Source organism: Balaenoptera musculus, chromosome 15 (assembly GCF_009873245.2).
Source record: "Balaenoptera musculus isolate JJ_BM4_2016_0621 chromosome 15, mBalMus1.pri.v3, whole genome shotgun sequence".
Classification (NCBI taxonomy): domain Eukaryota; kingdom Metazoa; phylum Chordata; class Mammalia; order Artiodactyla; family Balaenopteridae; genus Balaenoptera; species Balaenoptera musculus.
In genome coordinates, this window is record NC_045799.1 from 66,366,896 (window position 1) to 66,390,149 (window position 23,254).

At 47.0% G+C, this 23,254-nt stretch overlaps 1 protein-coding gene across 1 annotated transcript in view; it reads left to right on the plus strand.

The window, feature by feature from the left end:
* Nucleotides 1-4,111: 4,111 nt before the first annotated feature.
* EEF2K (eukaryotic elongation factor 2 kinase) overlaps nt 4,112-23,254 on the plus strand; it is a 61,285-nt gene continuing 42,142 nt past the window's right edge. The window contains 2 exon segments of the mRNA XM_036825192.1: nt 4,112-4,132; nt 16,791-17,103. Coding sequence (XP_036681087.1) covers nt 16,867-17,103 — 237 coding nt within the window. The 5' untranslated portion in view covers nt 4,112-4,132; nt 16,791-16,866.

The window sequence follows — 23,254 nt, forward strand, 5'->3', positions numbered from 1 at the left end:
CTAGTGGATGTAGTTTTGATTTGCATTTTTCTAATGACTAATAATGCTGAGTATCTTTTTCATGTGCTTATTGGCCATTTATATATCTTCTTTGGAGAACTGTCTGTTCAAATCTTTAGCCCATTTTGAAATTGAGTTATCTTTTTATTATTTGAGTTATAAGAGCTCTCTATATTTTGTAAATATTATAATGGAAAAGAATGTGAGAAAGAATATATATATATATATATATATATATATATATATATATATATATATATATATATATATATATATATATATATATATATATACCTTTGCTGCACACCTGAAACTAACACAACTGTTACAGAAAGTGCACACAAAGTGATTCAGTTACACATATACATATATATTATTTTTCTGATTCTTTTCCATTATAGGTTATTACAAGATGCTGAATATAGTTCTGTGTGCTATACAGTAGGTCCTTGTTGTTTATCTATTTTATATATAGTAGTGTGTATCTTTTAATCTCAAATTCCTAATTTTTCCCTTCCCCCCCTTTCCCCTTTGGTAACCTTAAGTTTGTTTTCTATGTCTGTGAGTATATTTCTGTTTTGTAAATAAGTTCATTTCTATCATTTTTTTTTAGATTCCACATATAAGTGATATCATATGATGTTTGTCTTTCTCTGTCTGACTTACTTCACTTAGTACTATAATCTCTAGGTCCATCCATGTTGCTGCAAATGGTGTTATTTCATTCTTTTTTATGGCTGAGTAATATTCCATTATATATATATGTACACACACACACACACACATATATGTATATATGTATACCACATCTTCTTTATCCATTCATCTGCTGATAGACATTTAGGTTGCTTCCAAGAGATTCTCTTTTTAAATGGTTTCTATAAAAGACCCAGATTAGTATCTCATTGGCTTGGCTTGGGTTACATACTCATCCCAGAACCAATGAATGGGGCAAAAGGGATGGAATATGCTGATTGGCCAGGTCTAATCATATGTCCAATCTTAGAGCCAGGAGAGTGGGGAGGGCAGTTTTCATGAACTGAGAATAGGGTGGACTGGTTCCTTGAAGACAAATCAAGATGCTCATGCACAGAAGAGATTAAAGAGGAAAAGAGAAGCTAAATAACTTGCGCAGGGTCACAGAGCTATAAGTAGAACAGTCTTTTTTTTTTTTTTGGTCTGGCTTTGGGCTTGGACAGACTAGCTCAGACTCCTTGTCCTTGCCCAACTTTCCCACGGTGAAAATTTCAGGTGCAATTTTGTTTTTTGCCAAAAGCCAGAGGAGTTTTCTCAAGGTGACTAAAGGAGCAAATACTTCAAACCAAGATGATTATATCTTCTAGATCTTGTATTGATATTTTCTGAAACTTGTAGTACAGGGGCCAAAAAGTTAAAACACTCAATGATGGGTTTCAGGACCATTTCTTTTTTTTCATTCCCCTCACCACCTTATGAGATGCCGCCTGAATGTCACCCACTCCCCAAGCCTCATAAACTTGAACCTTCTCCCTGCAGGGGCCATTGCAGCTGGTAAGCTGAAGGACTTCACTCTCCCAACGGGATCTGAATTTTTAGGGGCCACAAAAACTGAAGAGGCAAGGCTTACAGACAGGACATTAAAGGGGTCAGTATATACCTAGACCTGGGTCAAATTCTGCAACTTACTATGTAAATTTGGGAGAGTCACTTAACCGGCCTCAGTCTTTCTGTGTATGAAGTGAGGACAGTAAGAGGATTGTGATGAGAATTAAAAGAGATAATGTCTGTAAAGCAGTTACCACAGTACCTGACACAAAAAAAATGCCCTGTAAATATCAGCTTTTACCACAACCCCAAAAAGGCTCACCAAAGAAGGCATTACAAATGACAGGTGGCCCTTGACCACAGAAACATGTTTACAACCTAGTGTTGAGTAGAAAGGAGAAATAGATGAGTCCACTCTTGTTAGGAAAAATGTATATATTCCCATATGCATACCCAGATAACTGTGTCTGTCTCTGGCCTGCCTGCACACACCTGTTTCTCTGTGTTTGCCTGGGGCTCACCTGGACACTCAGCCCTCCCTCCAGTTCCATGGGAGAACTTGGTCACGTACACCATTCCAGTCCAAGGAGGCTTTCACTGAAGAACTCTTTGGGGCATAGGTAAGTGGTTAGGTCACAAACCCCACCACGAACTATTTAAACAGCCCCCGCTAGACATCACCCTACTGGAAGCCTTTCCTGTCCTCATCCTTCCCACGGCCCCTGGCAGGTCCCGCCTGGCTGCTCCGCTCCTCTCACCTGCGGGGGTCCTTCAAATTCCTCTCCCCTTTTTTACTACACAGAGTAACTCAGCAGACCCCAAACCAGCAGGAGCCCTGTAATATAGATAGATGCCCTTTGCCAAGAGGAAGGAGCCACCTTGGAAACCTTCTGGGCAAGTGTATCTCTATAAGCCTCAGTGTTATGATCTGTGAAGTAGAGCTACTAGCGTTGGTGTGAAGATGGAATGAGATAAATCGCTTGATAAATATTACTGTTATCACTTATATCTTTTATTTTTATTTTTTTTTGGCCACACCGCACTGACTGCCAGCTAAGTCCCTTACTTTTATTTCTAAAATAAGAGTTGGGAAATTTCTAAAATTTCACTAGAAAAAATATCTGGAAGAATATAATATGAACATGTTCACAGTACTTATCATTAGTTTTATTTCCTTTTCTTCTTTATACCTTCCATATTTAGTCACTCATTTTACAGGTATTTATTAAAGCACTTAACTATGTGCCAGGCTGTGCGCTGAGTTAGGAATACAGCAACGTATTAGACAAATAATTACACAAATAATTGCCACAGTCATAAGTGCCTGTTTTCACAAAGCAGAAATCAGAAAAAAAAAGCAATTTCTTATAAAAATATTGCAAAGTTATGCATAGAGACGTACAATGAGATCCGATCACTACTGATTTTGGAAAGGACTCAAATACAGGAACTAGGCGGGCATAGGATGGAGAATGGGAAGGTGCGGTGGGCGAGGGAGGGGTTAGCTGCCCCCTCTCAAACTACCCGCTGGGAGGGCGCCCCCTTCGCTGGTAGGTGCCAGGCCGGCCCCACGCGTTAGATCCGGACGCTGTGTATTCAGCAGGCTCGGGAGCCGCAGACGCAGGGCCAGGAGATCCACACGGCGGCTGCAGGAGCGGTGATGGTCATTGCCCGCGGCCACGTGAGCGCCGCGCCGAGCTTACGCCCGCCCGCCCGCCCGCCCGCCCGCGGCCCCGCCCCTGCCCGCAGTCTCTTGCCCCAGCCACAGCCCCAGCTCGGCGAGTGTCCGGATCCGCCGCCCGAACGTCGCGCGCTGCAGCCGCCCCAGCCCAGCCGACGGTCGCCGGCGCCCTTGCCCTTGGAACGCGCCCCCAGCGCCCCGGGATCGTTCCAGCGGCTCCGCGCGCCCCTCGCGCCCCGGGAACGTTCCGGCGGCCGCCGCTGCCTCCCCGGAGCGCCAGCCCGCGCGCCCCGCTCGCCGCTCCCCGGCACTCTCGGGGGGCCCGCCCGCCCTGCACCCTGGAGCACCGGGCCTCGAGCCTCTGCCAGCTCCTCTGGATCCTCGCGGCCGTAGGTAGCGGCTGCCGTGCCTCTCCGCCCGAGGCAGGTAGGTGGGGCGGCGGTTGGCCTGGGGGGCCGGGATCCGGCGCTGCAAGCCTATGCTCCCCGGTGCAGCCGGCGCCCGGAGCGCGGAGGGTCTGGGGCTTAGAAGTGGGGCCCCAGGCGGAAGGAGAGCGTGGGCGTTAAGCTCTTCGGGTTTCCGTGTTTGCTTCTGTAAAATGGGGGAGTCGTGCAGATTATCGGCAGTGTCTATTGGTAAAATACTTGGCACGTGACGGTCGGGGAGAGGCAGCTTGGGCGCCTCCGCCCGCGGCGCCTGGAGGCCCGCAGAGGGTGGGGGCAGCGCTGCCTTTCTTCCCCTGCAGGGCCCGCATCCCCCACCCCGGCCCCTGAACGAGAGGCCCAAGTTCCGGGAACCTCGAGGACCGTGTAGACGCGCCCTTGCTGCATTGTTGACTGCAGGAGTTCGGGTGTTGGCAGGCTCCGTGGACCTGTGCGCCAAGGGGCCGGGCGTTAATATGCGTGTGGCGGGGCGGGGGCCTCCCGGGTGAGTCCCGGCCTAGATTCGCCGCACACGCCTGGGGGATTGCGGGAAACCGGCCCAGCTGCGCCCCGCGTGAGACAGATGGGCTGCTGGCAGGGGGGCGCTGCTCAGTCTGCCTTGTGGGGACGCTCTATGGGAGCCTGACTTCTGGGTCCTCGGCCCTGGAAGCTGCCTGCCTTGGGGCCGCTCAGCCAGGAAATTGTCTACCCCTCTGATTTTCCAGAGGAGACAGGTCCAGAGTGGTATAACGGCAGATACTAATAAGCAAGATGGACTAAGTTTGGGAATACAGAGCAAGCAGGTGGGAGCTGATAATGCCCACTCGGGGGTGGGGGGTGGGGGGGGAGGGAAGGGTTATTGGAGAAGGCTTCCTGGAGGAGGTGATGGAAAGGATGCCAGTGGTGGGAGGTAGGGTTCAGGAGATAGAGTTTGGCAGGCGTCTTCCTTCTCTGTGGCCTCCACAGCACCTTACAGTCATTGTTTGGTCAATGCATTTATTCAGCAAACACAATAAAGCTGCTTGATGATGGGAAATTAGATGTAATATGGTTGAGATTGCCATCCTCCCTCCTCTCCTGTTCTTCTTAAAGAGGGGGTGTCGGCTGGGGTCCCAAGTTCTTATCTTTTGCAGGGGGTGGGGAAGCAGGAAGTCAGGGCCTGACCATCCCTTGAAATGGTTTCAGTTTACATATGATCACTTGTGTACGTTCTGTGATTTGCAGTGGGTTTTTTTTTTGTGTGTGTGTGCTTTTGGTGACAGAGCAGTACTTTCTGGCTGACTACTAAGGATATATAACTGATATGATTTTAAAACATTTTTAATGAATTATGTGGCAGAGATGGCTATTGATCACCCATGTCCTCTGCTTCTTGCGGTATCACCTGGATGTATTTCCTAGGCTCCCTTACAGTTTGGTGGGCCACATGACTGAGTTTTGGCTGATGGAATGTGAGCAGAAATAGTGTGTGCCCCCCTCAAGCTTGGACCCTAAAAACCTCCCCACTTTCCTCATTTACCAGCAGAGTTGAGAGGACTCTGAGGGCCTGGAGAAGGACAGAGCCACAAGCTGGAAGGAGCCTGGGCCTCTGAATGACTGTGGAGCAGAGCCTCTCCTTTCCCCCTCTCTGGTGGTCTGTGGCTGTCCACTGAAGAGTATGGGGCTCCAGGAAGCTCTTTGGAAGGTCTTTGGATATGAGAGAGGCTTGTTGGCTGTGGCCTTCCCCTCAGGGTGATCTAACTGGGCTGTTCCACAGGGGAAGGGTATCTTTAGGCCTTTTTTCTCACACTGGTCAGATTCCCCAAAGAAGTCTTGTCCAGTCTTTGGCAGGATTGGCATCCAGGTGCCAGGACACTGAGAGCAGTGTGGAAGAAAGCTGAGGGTCACCAGCAGAAACTTGGATTTGTTCAAACTCATTCTCTAGGATTTACTCTTTCTGGTCCTATTCCTAAAGCTGATACAGGAAAAGTTGATGATCAGGATTGCATTCAAAGTAATAGTGGTTGGCTGGACTGATTCAAAAATAAACATTTTTGCGTTGGGGAGATCAGTTTTGCTGACCAAGAAGCTGCAGACTTAACCCCCGTGAACTGAGAATGTTCTAGAAGAAAGTGGTTATAGTGACCACCACAGGATAAAAGTAGCTTGGATTAAACTCTTGCAGGCAAGGCTGATGGGCACAAGAAGAAGGCTTCAAACGAAGGAAGGAGTGAGTCACTAACAGGCTGATGATGAAGTAGAAGATGACATTCTCTGGGTCCCCAAAGTCCCAGGGCTGTGGAACACCCAGAGAAGCATTTCAGAGGGCTGGAAAGTCAGAGGGCGGTCATTGTTCCGTTCTCCAGCTGTGATGCTTTCTAGACCTGGCAAGGACCCCACAGGGAGTGGCTGAAAGGCAGGAGGCTCAGCTGCAGAACATTCTCTCCGCCAGTGGTTCTTGAACTTTAGTGAACATTGGTATCACCTGGAGGGCTTGTTTAAACATGGCTTGCTGGGCCCACCCCCAGAGTTTTCTTTAGCAGGACTCGAGTGGGGCCCCAGAATTTGCACATGTGACAAGTTTTCAGGTGAGGCTGCTCCTGCTGCTAGTGGTCCCAGGATCACACTTTAAAAGTGGTTTAGCAAGTGATGGCTGAGTGAAGCCCTGGATGGACCTGCACTGGCTTCAGACCCACCTCCCCCACCTTCTAGCCATGTGATTTGGGGCAAGTCACTTAACTTCTCTGTTCCTCAGTTTCCTCACCTGTAGGATGGAGCCAATGGTGCGTACCTCCTGGGGTTCAGGGGAGGCTTCCTGGAGGAGGTGACATCTATCTAACCTGAGACCTGAGGGATGAGCAGAGTTGGCCAGGGGACAGGTAGGGAGAGCAGGCTAGAGCATGTGCCAAGCAGATGGCACAGTGTGGGCGAGCCAAGGGAGGGGGCAACGCTTGTCCTCCAGGGAGCCGAGAGGAGTGATGGAGCAAGAGCTTTATAAGTGGTGCTGAAATGCTATGAATCTGTTCTGGGCTACATGTCTCAGGGTGGGATTGCAGTGGAGGGGAGGCTGACCAAGTCATGGGAAATGGGCCTTGGGGATGGGAGGGCCTGAAAGCAGTGCAGGTTACTTCTGTCCACATCCCATTGGCTCAAATGTAGTCACATGGCCCCACTTAGCCGGAAAAGGATTTGGGCAGGGGAGAACAAATCCATAGTGGACAGCTGGCTTCTATGCCACAGACCAGTTCTCTCACCTCTTCTTCACCTTGCTCCCTCTGCCCCACTTTGGTGGATGAATGAATTTTATAGATGAGGAAGCTGAGGTTCAGAGAGGTTAGGTAATTTGCCCAACGTCACTCAGCTAGTGGCAGAGCCGGGACTTGAACACAGATCTGTTCATCCCAAAAGACTTGTTGGGCCCGATCCTGGTCTTGGCTGCTTTTTGAGGGCCTCCCCATGACCCAGGCATTCCCACTCGGGATCTCAGCTGCGTCTCTGGGCTAAGTAACCCCCAGATGCCTTGTAGTTCTAACCCGATAGCCCCTCCATTCCTCCATGCCTACAATGCTCATTATACCCGCAGAAATTGCCCACTTTTGTTCAGTTACTCATTCATTCATGCAGCCTGCATTTACAGGGAACCTAGTGTGTGCCAGGCATTGTGCTCTGGGCTGGTAGCTAGAAGGACTAAGACACGGCCCCTTTTGTTCCAGACACTCACGTGGTCTGGCCACCGAGAGGCTGTGTAAACACAGAGTTGCCCTGAGAAGTGAGACACACTTGTCTCTCTGATCTGACCCATCAGGAGGACAGAGTATCCTGGGAACATGAGAAGGGTGCAAACGATTAAAAATTAAAATTCAAGCCCTCTTGTGCATTTTGTTAATTGAAGCTGTAACTATATTATTGTGCTTTGTATTCTAAAATGTATTTTTCTGATTTTTAAAACAGTAAAGTAGCCTTTGCACCTTAACAGTTTTATATGAATGAAGGACAGTGAATTGCAACGATGAGCTTTAGCAGAGTGAATGTTGACTTGTCTCTCTGGGTCCAGCTGCGGGTTGCTGTTCTCATCAGCGAGTAAGCTAATTTCTCTGTCTCTGGTATGCGTGGAGATGTGTTTTTAAAGAGGAGATGAGGGAGGGTGGATTGGGGGAAGTCTCCTTGGAATCCACCAGAGTCATTCTAGAACAGGGTTTCTCAGCCTCAGCACTATTGACAGTTTGGCTGGACAGTTCTTTGTTGTGGGGGCTGTGCTGTGCATTGTAGGATGTTTGGCAGCGTCCCTGGCCTCTACCCACTAGATGCCTGTTGCACTCCCAGAGATGTGACAGCCAAAGGTGTCTCCAGACATTGCCAAGTGTCCCCTGAGGGGGCAAAATTACCCCACTGTTCTAGACTATACGTGTTTCCTATGGCCACTGTAACAAATTACCACAGACTTAGTGGCTTAAAACAACACAAACTTCTTTTCTTATGGTTCTGGAGATGAGAAGTTCAAAAGCCAAGGTGTCAGCAGGGCCATGTTCTTTCTGAAGGCTGTAGGGAAAATCTGTTGCCATGCTTTTCCAGTTTCTGTAGGCCACCTGCATTCCTTGACTTGTGGCCCCTTCCTCCGTCTTCAAGGCCAGCTGCATAGCATCTTCAAAATTTCTCTATGACCCCTGCTTCCATCGTCCCCTCTCTTCCTCTGACTCTGACCCTCCTGCCTCCTTTTTATAAAGACTCACTGGATAATCCAGGATACTGTCCCATTTCAAGATCCTTAATCACACCTGCAAAGTCGCTTTTGCCACATAAGGGAACGTATTCACAGGCTTTGGGAACTACGATGTGGGCATCTTTGGAGGGGCATTATTCTGCCCACGACATAGACTGTTGGGTCTCTGGGTATGACGGAAATGCTTATGGAGGGCCTGGGAGGAGGGAAGTGACTTAGGAATTGGGGAGTGGGGTATGGTCAGAGCATAAGAGCAGCTGGTGCTTTTGAGGACAATTCTCTGTCAGGCACCATGGACCTGATCTCACTAACAACTCCAGGGGTTAGCTGTCCCCTGTTTTACAGACAGGAAACCACCCAGAGAAGGCTTTCCGGAGGGGTTAAAAATTTGAGCTGGATTTTGAAGGGAACAGGGGTTTGGCAGCAGGTGGGAGAGGCATTCCAGAAAGAGTGTCCTTAGGGTGCAGGGGCAGGGAAGTGAGAACTTGGTCGTGAATGGGGACTGGTTCTTGGGTGGGGACATCTGTAAATCAGTCCTTTTTCTCTGACATGAACTGTATTATTTCTTGAAATAGTTTTCATAAATGTTTATTCATGAGCACCCACCACATCCTGGGGGTATATATGTTAATAAGTCACTGACCTGAACTCTTAGCTGGAGGCTTGACTTAGTAACTCCTGATGTCGCACTTTGTTACCCTTCCCACCGGCAGCAAATTAATGAAACTCAGCCTGGAAAGGTATTTTATTAGCACTTTATGAACCCTGCTCAGTGCCAGGCACTGTGCAGGTAAAGACTCAAGGAAGTCCCAGCCTGCCCCATGGAGTCTGTTGTTTCAGGCTCCTAGTTGGGGAGCCAGGATTCAAACTGGGCCCTGGGACCGCAGAACACCGTGTCTCGGGCACTACGCTGAGCTTTGGTTTTTGTTTCTTTTATTTTCACCAACTTTTTTTTTTAATTGATGTATAGCTGATTTACAATATTATAGTAGGTTCAGGTGTACAGCATAGTGATTCAGTGTTTTTACAGATTATACGCTATTAAAAGTTATTACAAGATAATGGCTGTAATTCCCTGTGCTATAAATATATCCTTGTTGCTTATTTATTTTATACATAGTAGCTCATATATCTTAACTTGCCCCTCCCTTTATCCCTGTCCCCACGACTTTGGTTTCTGTATCTGTGAGTCCCAGGCATGTCTGGATTCAGAATCTCAAATGATGTCATCACTGTTCATTTTTCTCTTCATCTCTTGTTCTGCTCTTCACCAAAAGTCAGCTTTGTTCTCTGGTGGCCTCAGCCCCTGTCTCAGATTAACATCCTGCAGGAAAGGACTGACCTTCTCTTCCAGTTGCTCAAGCTAAAGCCCCAGGCTTACCTGAGATTAGGCCATAGTGGTTTTTTTTAGGGAGTATTAGTCATTTTAAAGTTTTTATTTATTTTTTTATTTATTTATTTTTGGCTGTGTTGGGTCTTTGTTTCTGTGTGAGGGCTTTCTCTAGTTGTGGCGAGCGGGGGCCACTCTTCATCGCGGTGTGCGGGCCTCTCACTATCGCAGCCTCTCTTGTTGCGGAGCACAGGCTCCAGACGCGTAGGCTCAGTAATTGTGGCTCACGAGCCCGGTTGCTCCGCGGCATGTGGGATCTTCCCAGACCAGGGCTCGAAACTGTGTGCCCTGCATTGGCAGGCAGATTCTCAACCACTGCGCCACCAGGGAAGCCCCGGCCGTAGTGGTTTGACTTGAGTCACATGCCCATCTCTGAGCCAATCGCTATGGCCAGGTGCCCAGTGCTGTGATTGGCTCAGTGGGGTCATGTGACACACCCCGTTACCTGGGGGTGGATTCCCCAACCCCAATCCCATGACTGGAGAGTGGGGGAGAAGCAGATCCCCAAACAGAAACAGGTGCGTGACGCGAGGTGGTGCATAAGTCACCCGGTCCATTGTGGTTGAAGGTGAGGACCACTGAGTTCTGCCGTGCTGGCCATATACTAGTGTGTGTACTGGTGGCTCAGCACAGCCCATGTTGGCTCTGGGGTGCTGGCTCCCAGGAGTGGTGGGTGGGAGATTCCAGATCATTTCTACATCAGGAAGGCAGCTCCTGGGGGTGAGGGGAGCCCCAAGAAGGGCCGGTGGTCACTGTGGCTTGGCCCACAGGCCTTGACCTAGGCATTGCTGTCATCATTTCCTGCCCCAGGGGCTGCCAGAGAAGCCCTTTACAGCAAGACGCAGTGAGAGCAGTGGTTCAGTGGCCAGAGCCTAAGATAGCCTGTTCCCTGAGGACCCCTGAAGAAGCTTGGCTTGGCTGCTAACCAGGCGTCCAGGTCACCAGCCTGGCTGGGACCCAGGATTCAGCCCCCTTTATTGATGGTACTTAAAATGGTGGTGATAATTATAGTCTTAGTGCTTGTTCTGTGCTAGCACTGTCAAGTTAGTGGGGTGGGTACAGCTCTGCATCCCAGGTTATAATGAGGAACCCGAGGCCAAGAGGTTAAGTCACACACCTAGTAAGTGGCAGAGTTGGGGCTTGAACTCGGGTCTGACTCAGAACTCTGCTCAGCTACCTCTCCATAGAAATATTTTCCCAGGATGTGTCAGGGACTGGGAGGGGAAGATGTGGATGCCTGAGTGAGGGCAGAGGAAAGCTTCTAGAGAATCCTGATGTCTTGGGAACTGGGGTTCTGCTCCTGGTCTCAGTCTCTCTGCTCACAGAGAGGCCCTTTGTGGGCCGAGCAAAGCCCAGGTTAGATGGAGATTCCTAAGAGGCTGGTGTTGGAACAGGCATCATGGGGCTGGGTTATGGGCCAGTGAGGGCTCCTTGCCTGTCTAGGGGAATCCAACATCCTCCAGGTGGCCAGTCTTCATGGGCAGATGTGGAAGCAGCTACCAAGTTAGGACTCTGGATTGAGACCACAGTTTTCCCAGGCTGACCTGCCCAGGCATCAACTTGTCATAAGAGATATGATGTGACTTTTTATGACATGGGAGAGAAGGGGCACTGGACCAGATAGAATTAGCAAGTAGTAGGAAAAAAAGAAAATTATAGTATATTATATAAGTTTAGATAGCAAACTCTGAAGATTGTGAGTCCAGGATAATTATGGTGCCCCATGATGTAAGATTATGCTGCCCCAGGCTCTCTCTGTTTCATGGCTCTGCCATCCTCGGCACATGGCTTCCTTCTCATGAATAAATTTAGCTGCTTGAGCTCCAGCGATCACACCTGCATTCCAGCCAGCAGGAAGGAGAGAGAGCAGAAAGGTACACTCCCTCTTTTTAAAAACCATTCCCGAGATAAACAACAAGGTCCCACTGTATAGCACAGGGAACTATATTCAATATCCTGTGATAAGCCGTAATGGAAAAGAATATGAAAAAGAATGTATATATATGTATAACTGAATCACTTTGCTGTACAGCAGAAATTAACACAACATTGTAAATCAACTACACTTGAATAAAATAAATTAAAAAAAAAAAAACCCTTCCTAAAGTTGCATACAACCCTTCTGCTCATATCCCCTTGGCCAGAACTTGGTCACATGGTCACGCCTAATTGCAAAGTAATCTGGGAAACACAGACCTTATTATGAGTGGCCGCATGCTTAGCTAAAAAGCAGTGGTTCTGTTATTAATAAGGAGAGAATAGCTGTCGGGCGACAGTTAGCAGGCGTTGCCACAGCTGCCTTTTAAAAGCAAATGTATGACAGCTGAAAAGCCGTGAAACAGATCCCCCTCACTCAGTTCTGGAATCCGTATCAAGTGCCTGCCGAGTACAAGGCACTGTGCCAACTAGGGTCACAGCTGCTTGTCTGCAGCTCATGTTGTTTCCCAGGGCCGAGGAAAATGTCAGGTCTGTGGTGGGACGTGGCCAAGGGCTGGGGTTCTGGTCCCAATTCCCCCGTGAACTCCTGTGGAGCCTCAGTCAGGCCACTTTCCCGCTCAGCTCCCCTCACAAATGGGGAAGTTGGCGAGATGAACTAATTGAGTCAAGGTCACCAGCAGCACGGCTAGGATTTGCACCCTTTGGCAGCCTGGCTCCTGAGCCCGGGCTCTTAACGGCTGGGCAACACCGCCTGGAGGTCCGTAGCTGAGGCTGTGGCTCCGGCCCCTCCCCTGGCCCCAGCGCAGCCCCAGAGGCCAGTAACGTGGCTGGGCTGCTGGCAGCTCCAGGCAACCGTGTCTCTTGGTCAGCACGGACTCTGGCCAAGGGCTGACCAGGGCAGAGTAGGCATTGGGGCTGGGAGCGGCCGAGGGGGGGGAGAAGTGGGCACAGGGCCCCGGGACGATTTTGGTAACAAGCAGGATCAGGTGGCTCTGGCATCGGATCCAGGCGGTGACTGTCGTGCCCAGAGGGTCAGAAACAAACTCGGAGGTTGACACCCAGAGCAGCAATTTTCAAACGGAGTTGAGTAATCACCGTGGGTGGTGCATTAAAGATAAAGAGTAAAAAAGAAAGAAAAACAAGTAGGATAGAAAATAGCTGAGGGCATTGTACAAAGTAAGGCTAAGTACAGTTTCCTGAAATTTTAACTTAACATTTTGTAGGTGGGTACTGGGTTAGGATATAAATATATTTCTTGCTCGGATGACTGTCAAGAAAGTGCTGAAGCCTCAGGTCTAGAAAACTGCCTCCCGATGGAAACAGCTGTTAAGAATAATTGGAATTAGTTGATTTAAAAAAATTTTAAGTTTTTTCACTTTTTAATTTTTTTATATTGAAAGCAACCAGCTTTGTAAAAACTTAAAACAGTATAGAAGTGTACAGAATGTTAAAAACTTCCCTGCACACCCCCCCCAGCTCCCAATCCCACTGCCCACTGCCCACCCCAGTGCTGGTAGCGCTCTTGTGGGCCCTTCCGGGACATACCTTTTCTTTTAGCACAGATAGGATCACCATAATGTAACTGCTCTTGTGCAACTTGCTTTTTTAAATGTAACGGTTTTTCTTGTCTTTTCTTTTTTTCTTTTTTTATTATTATGTTTAATCTTTTTAAAAAACATTTATTTATTTTATTTTTGGCTGTGTTGGGTCTCTGTTGCTGCACTCGGGCTTTCTCTAGTTGCAGCGAGCCGGGGCTACTCTTCATTGTGGCGCACGGGCTTCTCATTGTGGTGGCTTCTCTTGTTGCGGAGCACGGGCTCTAGGTGTGCAGGCTTCACAGTTGTTGTGGCAGGCGGGCTCAGTAGTTGTGGCTCGCGGGCTTAGCTGCTCCGCCACAGGTGGGATCTTCCCAGACCAGTGATCGAACCCATGTCCCTTGCATTGTCAGGTGGATTCTTAACCACTGTGCCACCAGGGAAGTCCCATGTCTTTTCTTTTTTTAAACATTAGATTATTGAAGTATTATTCACAAACCTACCAATTATTATTCACAAACCTACCAATCCACTTATTTAAAGTGGATTTAATATAGTCAGTGGTTTTTTAATGTATTAACAGAGTCATGCAACCAACACAATCGGTTTTAGAACATTTTCATCCATTCAGAAGAAACCCTTTAGTGATCGTTCCCCATTTCCCCCCAACTCTCCCCTCCCCCATCCCTAGGCAACCACTCACGTACTTTCTTACAGATTTGCCTTCTCTGGACTTTTCATATAAATGGAATCATTCAATATATGGTCTTTTTTGAACTGTCTTCTTTCACTTAGCATCAGTACTTCATTCCTTTTTGTGGCTGAAGAGCATTCCGTTGTATATATAGACCACATTTTGCTTATCCATTCATCAGTTAATGGATGTTTGGATTGTTTCCCCTTTTGGCTAATGCGTATAATACTACTATGAACCATATGTCACAAGTTTTTGTTGTGGACATGTTTGGGTGTATACCTAAGAGTATAGTTGCTGGATCACATAGTAATTCTGTGTTTAACTTTTTGAGAAACTGCCAGGCTGTTTTCCAAAGTGACTGCACCATTTTACATTTCCATTAATAGTGTATGAGGGTTTCCAATTTCTCCCCATCCTCACCAACACTTGTCATTTTCCACTTTTAAAATTCTATCTATCCTAGTGGGTGTGGCTTTGATTTGTATTTCCCTAATGGCTGATGATGTTGAGTATCTTTTCATGTGTTTACTGGCCATGTGTATCTTCTTTAGAGAAACGTCTGTTCAAATCCTTTGCCTATTTTTTTTTTTGGCTGTGCTGCGTGGCATGTGGGGTGTTAGATCCCTGATCAGGGATCAAACCCGTGCCCCTGCAGTGGAAGCGTGGAGTCTTAACCACTGGACTGCCAGGGAAGTCCCCCTTTGCCCATTTTTTATTTGGGTTATTTGTCTTTTTATTGTTAAGTAGTATGAGTCCTTTACATAGTCCCTTATCAGACATGATTTGCAAAAATTTTCTCCCATTCTGTGAGCTATCTCTCCACTCTCATGGTGGTGTCCTTTGAAGCACAAAAGTTTTTAATTTTGATGATGTCCAGTGTATCTATTCTTTTGTTGCTTGTGTTTTTGGTGTCCTATCTAAGGCTTTGCCTAATTCAGTGTCACAAAGATTTTCTCTTATATTTTCTTCTGAGAGTGTTAGAGTTTTACTCTTATATTTAAACCTTTGATCCATTTTGAGTTAATTTTTTTGGCCACACTGCGCAGCTTGGGGATCTTAGTTCCACAACCAGGGATCAAACCCATGACCCCTGCAGTGGAAGCACAGATTCTTAACCACCAGACCTCCAGGGAAGTCCCCATTTTGAGTTAATCTTTGTATATAATGTGGGAAGGTGTTCAACTTCATCCTTTTGCATGTGTATATTCACTTGTCCTGGCACCATTTATTGAAAAGAGTATTCTTTCCGCATTGAATTGTCTTGGTACCCCTTTCAGAAATCAATTGGCTGTAAATGTGAGGGTTCATTTTTGGACTCTCAGTTCTGTGTCTATCCTCGTGCCACTGTCAACTGTCTTAATTACTTTAGCTTTGTAGTAAGTTTTGAATTCAGGAAGTGTGATTCTTGTAACTTTTACAAGATTCTTTCAGCTATTCTGGGTCCCTTGAATTTCCATGTGAACTTTAGGACCAGTTTGTTAATTTATTCAGTGAAGCCACTGGGATTCTGATAGTGATTGGGTTGAATTTGTAGATCTGTTTTGGGAGTATTGCCACCTTAGCTATGTTAAATTTTCTGATCTATGAACACAGGATATCTTTACACTTATTTCGGTCTTCTTTCATTTCTTCTGACACGTTTTGTTTCTCACTGTACAAGTCAAGCACTTCTTTTGTTAGCCAAGATGTTTTATTTTTTTTTTTTTTGGCCGCATGATTTGTGGGATCTTAGTTCTCCGATCAGGGATTGAACCCGTGTCCCCTGCCATGGAAGCGTGGAGTCCTAACCACTGGACCTCCATGGAATTCCCTAGCCAAGATGTTTATTCTTTTTGATGCTGTTATAGATAAAATTGTTTTCTTAATTTCATTTTTGGGTTTTTTCATTGCTAGTATATGGAAATATTATTGACTTTTGTATCCTACAATGTTGCTGAACTCTTTCTTGACTATCTTTGCACGTCTTTGTGTATCTAGAGCTTCCTTTTTCTTTGTAACAGTCACACAGTATTTCATGGTGTAGAAAAACTGTAGTTTATGTAACAGGCCTCCATTGATGGTCATTGTGGGCTCTTCCCTCTTTTTACTGTTACTGATTGTGCTACAGAGAACGCTCTTCAGGCCACTTATCCATTCCGGGGACGTGTGTTGAGGGCCTGCTCTTATGCCAGGCACTCTTAAGGCAACAGGGCTACAGATGATAAAGAAGTTAAATGGGATGATTTTGGCTTGGGAAAATCTCTTTGAAGAAAATAAAACAGAGTGATGTGCTAGGGAGTGACTGGGTGTATGTTTGAGAGGGGTTCTTTGAATTGAATCAGAGAAGATTTCTCTGGAGAGGTGACTTTTGAGCTGGGATCCAAATGATGAGAAAGACCCACTGTTGGGAGATTGGGAAGGTTGTTCCAGGCACAGGGAACACAACAAGTACAAAGGCCCCGAGGTGGAAAATGGGCCCCCAGTGTTCACGGAACACAAAGAAAGCCCATGGGCCTGGAGAGCTGCCAAGGCCGGAGGAGAGGTGGACAGGGGCCAGACTAACACAGGCCTGGTAGCCTTAAAAGGCGTTTGGATTTTGTTAAGAATGTGAAGAGAAGCTGCTGGAGGGTGTCAAGCAGAGAAATGATTTGATCTAATTTATGTTCTAAAAAGATCAGCCTTGTGGCTTAAGAAGCATTTATTTTCTGTTTCAAGTGCTGAGTTCTTCAAAGTGGAATTACCGGGTGGAGGGGTTTGTACATTTAAAATGTTCCTAGACACTGCCTGCCCGTGTCTCCCCTAAAGGTAGCAGTAGTTTTCACTCTGAGGGTGCCCACTCCTTCTGTGCCAGGGGCATTCGGGGTGAGGTGCCCTGCAAGCTCTCAGCCCCTGGACCCCAGCACCCATTCTCTTGCTTCCTTGCAGGACCCTCACTGCTGCATTTGCCCGGTAACTCTGGCTGTGCCGTCCAGCCCTTGGGTAAGACGGGCGTCCCGGGAACATGGCAGAGGAAGACCTCATCTTCCGCCTGGAAGGCGTGGATGGCGGCCCGACCTCCCGGGCTGGTGATTCAGATGCCGACAGCGATGGTGAGGACGGTTACTTCATCTGCCCCATCACTGAGGACCCGGGGGCACACCAGAATGTTAATTCCAAGGTTAATAACTACTACAGCAACCTAGCCAAAAGCGAGAGCTACGGCTCCAGCGGGTCCCCGGCCATCTCCTTCCATTTCAAGGTGAGTGGTTCCCCCCTTCCCCACTCCCCCCTGCCCAGCTCACCTGCCATAGGGATGGGAGGTTGGGGTCGCTGGTTGAGGTTGTTTCCAAACTCTCGCCAGTGCGTAAATTCTGGATCTGAGGCTATGCCTGTTAAGCTGGGAAGATTTGGTTGTTTTAATATAAGTTTCATTACTTTAGAGCAGTGTTTTACAAATAGCTGCTCTGGACCCACTAGTGGGTTGTGGAAACCTTGGCCAATTTTTTAAGACCCAGAACAGAACAGAATAGACTAGAAAATATTGGAGAGGGAGGAGGGAGGGGGAAAAAATATCAGAGAGCACTGACAGTTGTAAAGATATTTTAGGGACACATACACACACGTTTACACACTCACACGCAGTGACCAAATCGGTTGTTGATGACCAGGTTCTCCGACATAGCGGTTGTGAAGTATTTTTATTTCATCCCTGCATTTGTGTGTATGCGGGTCTAGAGAAAGGATGTAAAATGTAGTTTTTCATGTTGGTTGTGGTCAAAAGAGCCACTGCTTAGAGTTGGGCATCCTTCTTCTGGATTGAGGAAGAGGGGACTTATTTTGTTAGGAATTTGTGTTCATACCATGGCAAAGCTGGTATAGAGAAGAGGGAGAAAGGCGAACGTTATTGGACTTTTGTGTAATAACTGGTGGTGAAAAAATTTTTTTAATGCAGTACTGTTATCCTTATTTAATTTAATCCTCACAAACAGTAAGTATCAGTTTGTACTGTGACCAAAATGCCTAGTACCACTTTGGGATTTGAAATTGAAGTCATTCTTCTCTAACTGCAGAATTAATCTGTTTTTAGAAAATTAATAATTCTAGTTCTCAGACAGTTGTGTATTTTTCCTTTCAAGTCAGAGTTCTAGCTTAGGTCTCTCGGGCAGGCAGCTCCAAAAATAGGCCTGTGGGTCCCCTCTGAGGTTGGGGGGCCCCTGAAGGGTCAGGTTGCGAGTTGCCCTGCTTTCCTGTCCTAAGGCGGCTTCTGAAACACACACTCTGCCCCGCAGAGGGCAGCGTGGGAAGACAGGGGAGCAGCTCGGCGCTCCTGTCTGTGCCAGTAAGTCAGGAAGGCTCGCGGAAACACTTACCCCTGCAGCCTCGTGTACCACATGTGAGGGGATCCAGGTGCCAGAGGGGGCTGGAGGGGTCAGAGCTTGTGAAACCCAAACCAACTCATGCTAGCTCAAGTGAAAAAAAAAAGGAAATTTATTCTAGCAGTCAAGAAGTGTTTCTTGAGACCCAGGGGCAGAAACAATGTCTGGCCTCTCAGGGGACGGATCCAGGAAGCTGGAAGGCCACAGGACTGTCTCTCTCTGTCTCATTCCTCAACTCTCTTTGCCTATTCTTTATTCTTCTCTGCACCTCAGTCTACACAGTGGGAAAATGGACCCCCCCAGCCCCAGGGTCCCCTCATTACAGACGGAGCCACATGCAAAGACAGATCTGACCTTCTTCCATCCCAGCTGTTAAGAGGAGAAAATCTATCTGTTTGGCCCAGCCCGAGTCAGGCGTCCTCTGTCTCTGGTCCAGTCACCTCTGGCCAGGGCACGGCATGGTGGGGCGCCGGGGATCACAGAACGGGGGCTGCTTCCAGAGAAGGAGGATCCTGGAGGCCTCCTAGTGGGGCAGACCCCTCAGAAGGGCTCCACCCACAGCTGCCTGTTCAGAGGAGCCATGAGCCTGGTTTGGCCTTTTGGCAAACATCGAGTGGGTCCCGGAGCTGGAGGGTCTCAGACAGGGAGGGATGGACACAGTCTCTGACCACAAAACTCAGTATGGTAAATCCTTTAAAGGAAACACGGATGGAGTGATCCAGCAAAGGGAAGTTTGTCTGTAGGTCTGGCTTAGGACGTGAGCTTCATGAGGGCAGGACCCTGTGGCCTGCTCAACATTCATCCCCAGTGCCGTGCACACAGCAGGTGCTTTATTTGGAATCAGTGAGGAGAGGGATGAGTGCTGAGCTCACTTCATTGGGTGCTATCTTGCTAAAGGACAGATACGGACAGATAGTCGGTATTTACATAAAACAGAAACCACTGTGGACCATTTGACAATAGTTATTAAAGTAAAAAATACTTATACCTCAGTTATAATTAACATAGACTATTACATTAGTTTCAGGTGGGGACAATTCTTTATTTGGTGGAACTGTCCCTTATATTGTAGGACATTCAGCATGTCTGACCCCTGCTCACTAAATGCCATATTCTCCCCTATTCATTATGACAACCCAAAATGTTCCCCACTGTATATTTGCAAAGCTCGCATGAGGGGGTACTGCCCTCAGTTGAGAACAAGTAACAAAACATTTGTACAAGTATTCAGATTTACATATTCAAAGATGTGCTTTGCAGTATTGTTTGTAATAAAGAAAAAATGGAAACAGCTCAAAAGTTCCATTGAGAGGGACCTGTTTAATTATAGACCATGGTCCTAACAGAATGCTGTATTTACATTAAAACAAAAATGTTTCTATGTGAATTGACTTCAAAACAGTGCCAAGATATACACAAGATATATTTTTTGTGGGGAGAAAACAAAATCCATGAAAAGCTCTTGGGATAGTGCTGGTCCATAATAAGGACAAACAAAAGTTAGCTATTTTTATTTTTATGTGCTGTGAAGTAAAAAAGCAAGTTGAAATATGATCCCACTTGTATCAAAAAACATAGATATACATGTATTAGTATTTGCATAGCAAAAACTCATAGAATGTTATAAAACAATTTAAAAATTACTAACAAGAAAAAGAAGGAATTTGCATCCAACAGTTAATGGTGATTCTCTCTGGGGGAGAGGGTGGCGTTAAGGGGGACTTTGATTATCTACATGGTATATATTTTTAAACATTGGAACTTTTAAAACTACACGTATGTATTCCTTCTGTGTGCAAAAGGATGTTTTTAGAAGAAGAAAAATAAAGCAGCACAGCCAGGTAACCGCCCCTCCCCTAAACAAACATCAGTAATTTGCTGTCCTTGGGCTTGCCTGGTGGCGCAATGGTTGGGACTCCGCCTGCCAATGCAGGGGACACGGGTTCGAGCCTTGGTCCGGGAGGATCCCACATGCTGCGGAGCAGCTGAGCCCGTGCGCCACAACTACTGAGCCTGTGCTCTAGAGCCCACGAGCCACAACTACTGAAGCCCACATGCCTAGAGCCAGTGCTCTGCAACAAGAGAAGGTGCCGCAATGAGAAGCCCGCACACTGCAATGAAGACCCAACACAGCCAAAAATAAACAAACAAATAAATAAATTTATAAAATAATTGGCTGTCTTTAAAACTCATCGATTCTGCAAGAGAAAGTTCAAAATCTTCACTGACGATGGTAGCTCATGGTCCGCAGGGGCCCCGCACCTCTCCCCGCTCCTGCAGCAGGCTTCTCTTTTCACGCCTCTTCCTGAAACCTCTTTGAGTTGGGTCTGTTAAAATGATTGTTCAGCCTCCCTAGACGCCCTGCCCTGGCTATTGCCTTGGCATTCCTTGGGGCTCGTAGCAGACCTTTCTGTGCATCTGTCATTCTTGAATGTCATTCTGTTTACAAGTCAGCCCCTGACCTCAAGGCTAGGGGCTGTGTCCCATCGCACTTCATCCCCTGTACTCAGAGGAAGGGCTGTTGAAGGACGAGATGTAGCTCTTGGCTGCCCACCGTCCTAGGTGATCGAAGGGAGGCTCTATGGGGTTCTTGTTGCCAGTGGTGACTTCAGAGGGAGATGGCAGCTCAGTTTTCCAGACCTCACTCTCCCTGGCACTCAACAAATTGAACGTGTTTTTTCATTTACTGTCGACATGGCAACTGAGTTGTTTAACCAAAATGGCTACCTGGCATTCCTCCAAGGTGGCACCGCCACCCTGGCAGGTATCAGGCGTGTATTGTGAACTGTTGAGTTTGTCACTGTCAAGGCCAGGGCGTTTTGCCTGAGTTCCCAGGGGGATGGTGGCAGAATCGTGCAGGGGGCCACCCCCTGGGTAGAATATCAGGCAGCCAACCAGAGGATGTTTATACGGTTTATCATAACGTGGGAAAGTGCTTCTGCTCTGGAGTTAATTTTAAAGAGCAGAATTTAGAGTATGATTTTAGCTCTGTAAATACACACACGTGCACACACACACACACACACACACACACACAACAAAACCCTAAAAGGAAGTACATCAACACGCCAACAGAGATTGTCTTTGGATAGGATCATTTTTTTTCTACTTCTGTGCCATGTCTACATTTTCTAGAATAAGCATATGTTTTCAATTTTTTAATAAAGTGGAAAATTTTATTTAAAAGAATTGTTTTCCTGGTCTGAGAATATCTTGGGGATCATTCCTATTAGCACATATAGATCACCTGTTCTTTAAGTGAATTAAGTTGTATTCCATCACAAGATGTACATGGGTTTCTCTAACCAGTCCCCCTCTTTTTAAAAAAAAAAAAAAATTCTTTATTTGGCTGTACTGAGTCTTAGTTGCAGCACCTGGGATCTTTGTTGCGGCATGTGGGATCTAGTTCCCTGCCCGGGGATCGAACCTGGGCTGCCTGCTTTGGGAGCGTGGAGTCTTAACCGCTGGACCACCAGGGAAGTCCCTAACCAGTTCCCCCTCTTGAGGGACACTTGGGTTGTTTCCTTTTTTTCCTGTTACAAACAGTGCTGTAATAAATCTATACACATATCTAAACAAACTTGAAAATACATGTATTTTATAATATGTAAGTAATATACCTACACGGTAGAAAGAATTCAACCTGTACAAATGGTAAACAGTGAAAAGTAACCCTCCCACCCCTGATCCCTGTTTCCCTGGGGGATGTCCTTCCACAGATGTTCCTTGTGAGTATAAGCATATGTACGTATGTGACTCTCTTCCTTTTCTTTTTCGCAGAAATGTTAGTTTACCGCAAACCTGTTTTGCACTCCTGTGCTGTCTTCCCATATTGGCACATATGAACTGACATCAGCTAGAACTTATAGAACTGGCACTGTGGATCAGGCAGGCCCGCTCTACATGTTTTACTCATATCAACTCATTGAATCTGCACAGCAGTCCTATGAGGATTGATGTTTTGACAGACAGTAAAACTGAGGCTCTGAGATCTTAATTGCTTGATGCTTCATGAGTGCAGTATGTTGTCTTGCTTATTTTGTTTTGTTTTTCTAATGGCCGAATATCATGGCATTATCTGGAAGCACTGTAATATATTTAGCCAGTCCCTCATGGGTGGGTGTGAAGGTCGTTTCCAGTCTTTTGCTACCACAAACCGCTTCCGTAAGCATGTCTTATGTGTGTCTCTTACATGTGCGTGTGTCCTGGTGCCCACTTGGGGGTGTGACTGCCAGGTAAATCCCCAGAGGTAGAATGGCTGGAGCAAAATGTTTGTGGGTTCAAAACTTGGCTGAGCATTGCCCATTGCCCTTCAAAGAGGTTGCACCGGCATTGGTGCTCCCGTGACGCATGGGCACGCCTGCTTCCCACGCCCTTCTTGGTAGACTTTGGTGATTAAACTGATACTTTCAACACGCCCAGTGTGGCTCTAACAGCTTGGTCAAAGTCCAGCAGTCACCCCAGAATGAAGTGGATGAGCGTCTGATGACTCACTGGGAAAAGAGCCATCCCTGCCCACCCGAGCCCGGGGAAACCCCAGCCTGGCAGCTTTGGGCTTCTGCCCCTGCCCACTGACCACAGGAAACTCTGTGCATACGCCGAGGTGGTGACCATTTTGGTACTTTGCCCAGTGCTCTGGGAATTCAGAATGGGAAAGAGAAGCTTAGGTGTCCTGGGTCCAAAAAGCTTTGGACCTCCAGCAAAATAAGGGCCTGCTGGACAGATGAAGGAGAAAGACATTGCCTCTGGCATTGGGCAGGAAGCCATCAGTGACCTGGTGTCTGGAAAACAGGAGGAGGCTGAAGAGAGTCAAGCCTGGCTGGAGGGACTCATCTTTATGAAGCATGTGGTCCTTTATGGAATATGCTGGATATTCATTAACAGGGGTCCCCCTTCTTTAATTTTCTTTTGTAAATTTTGAGCAGCTTTATTGAAATATAATTTACATACCATACAATTTAGCCATTTAAAATGTACAATTCAATAGCTTTTAGTGTATTCATAAAATTATGCATCCACATCACCACAGCCAAT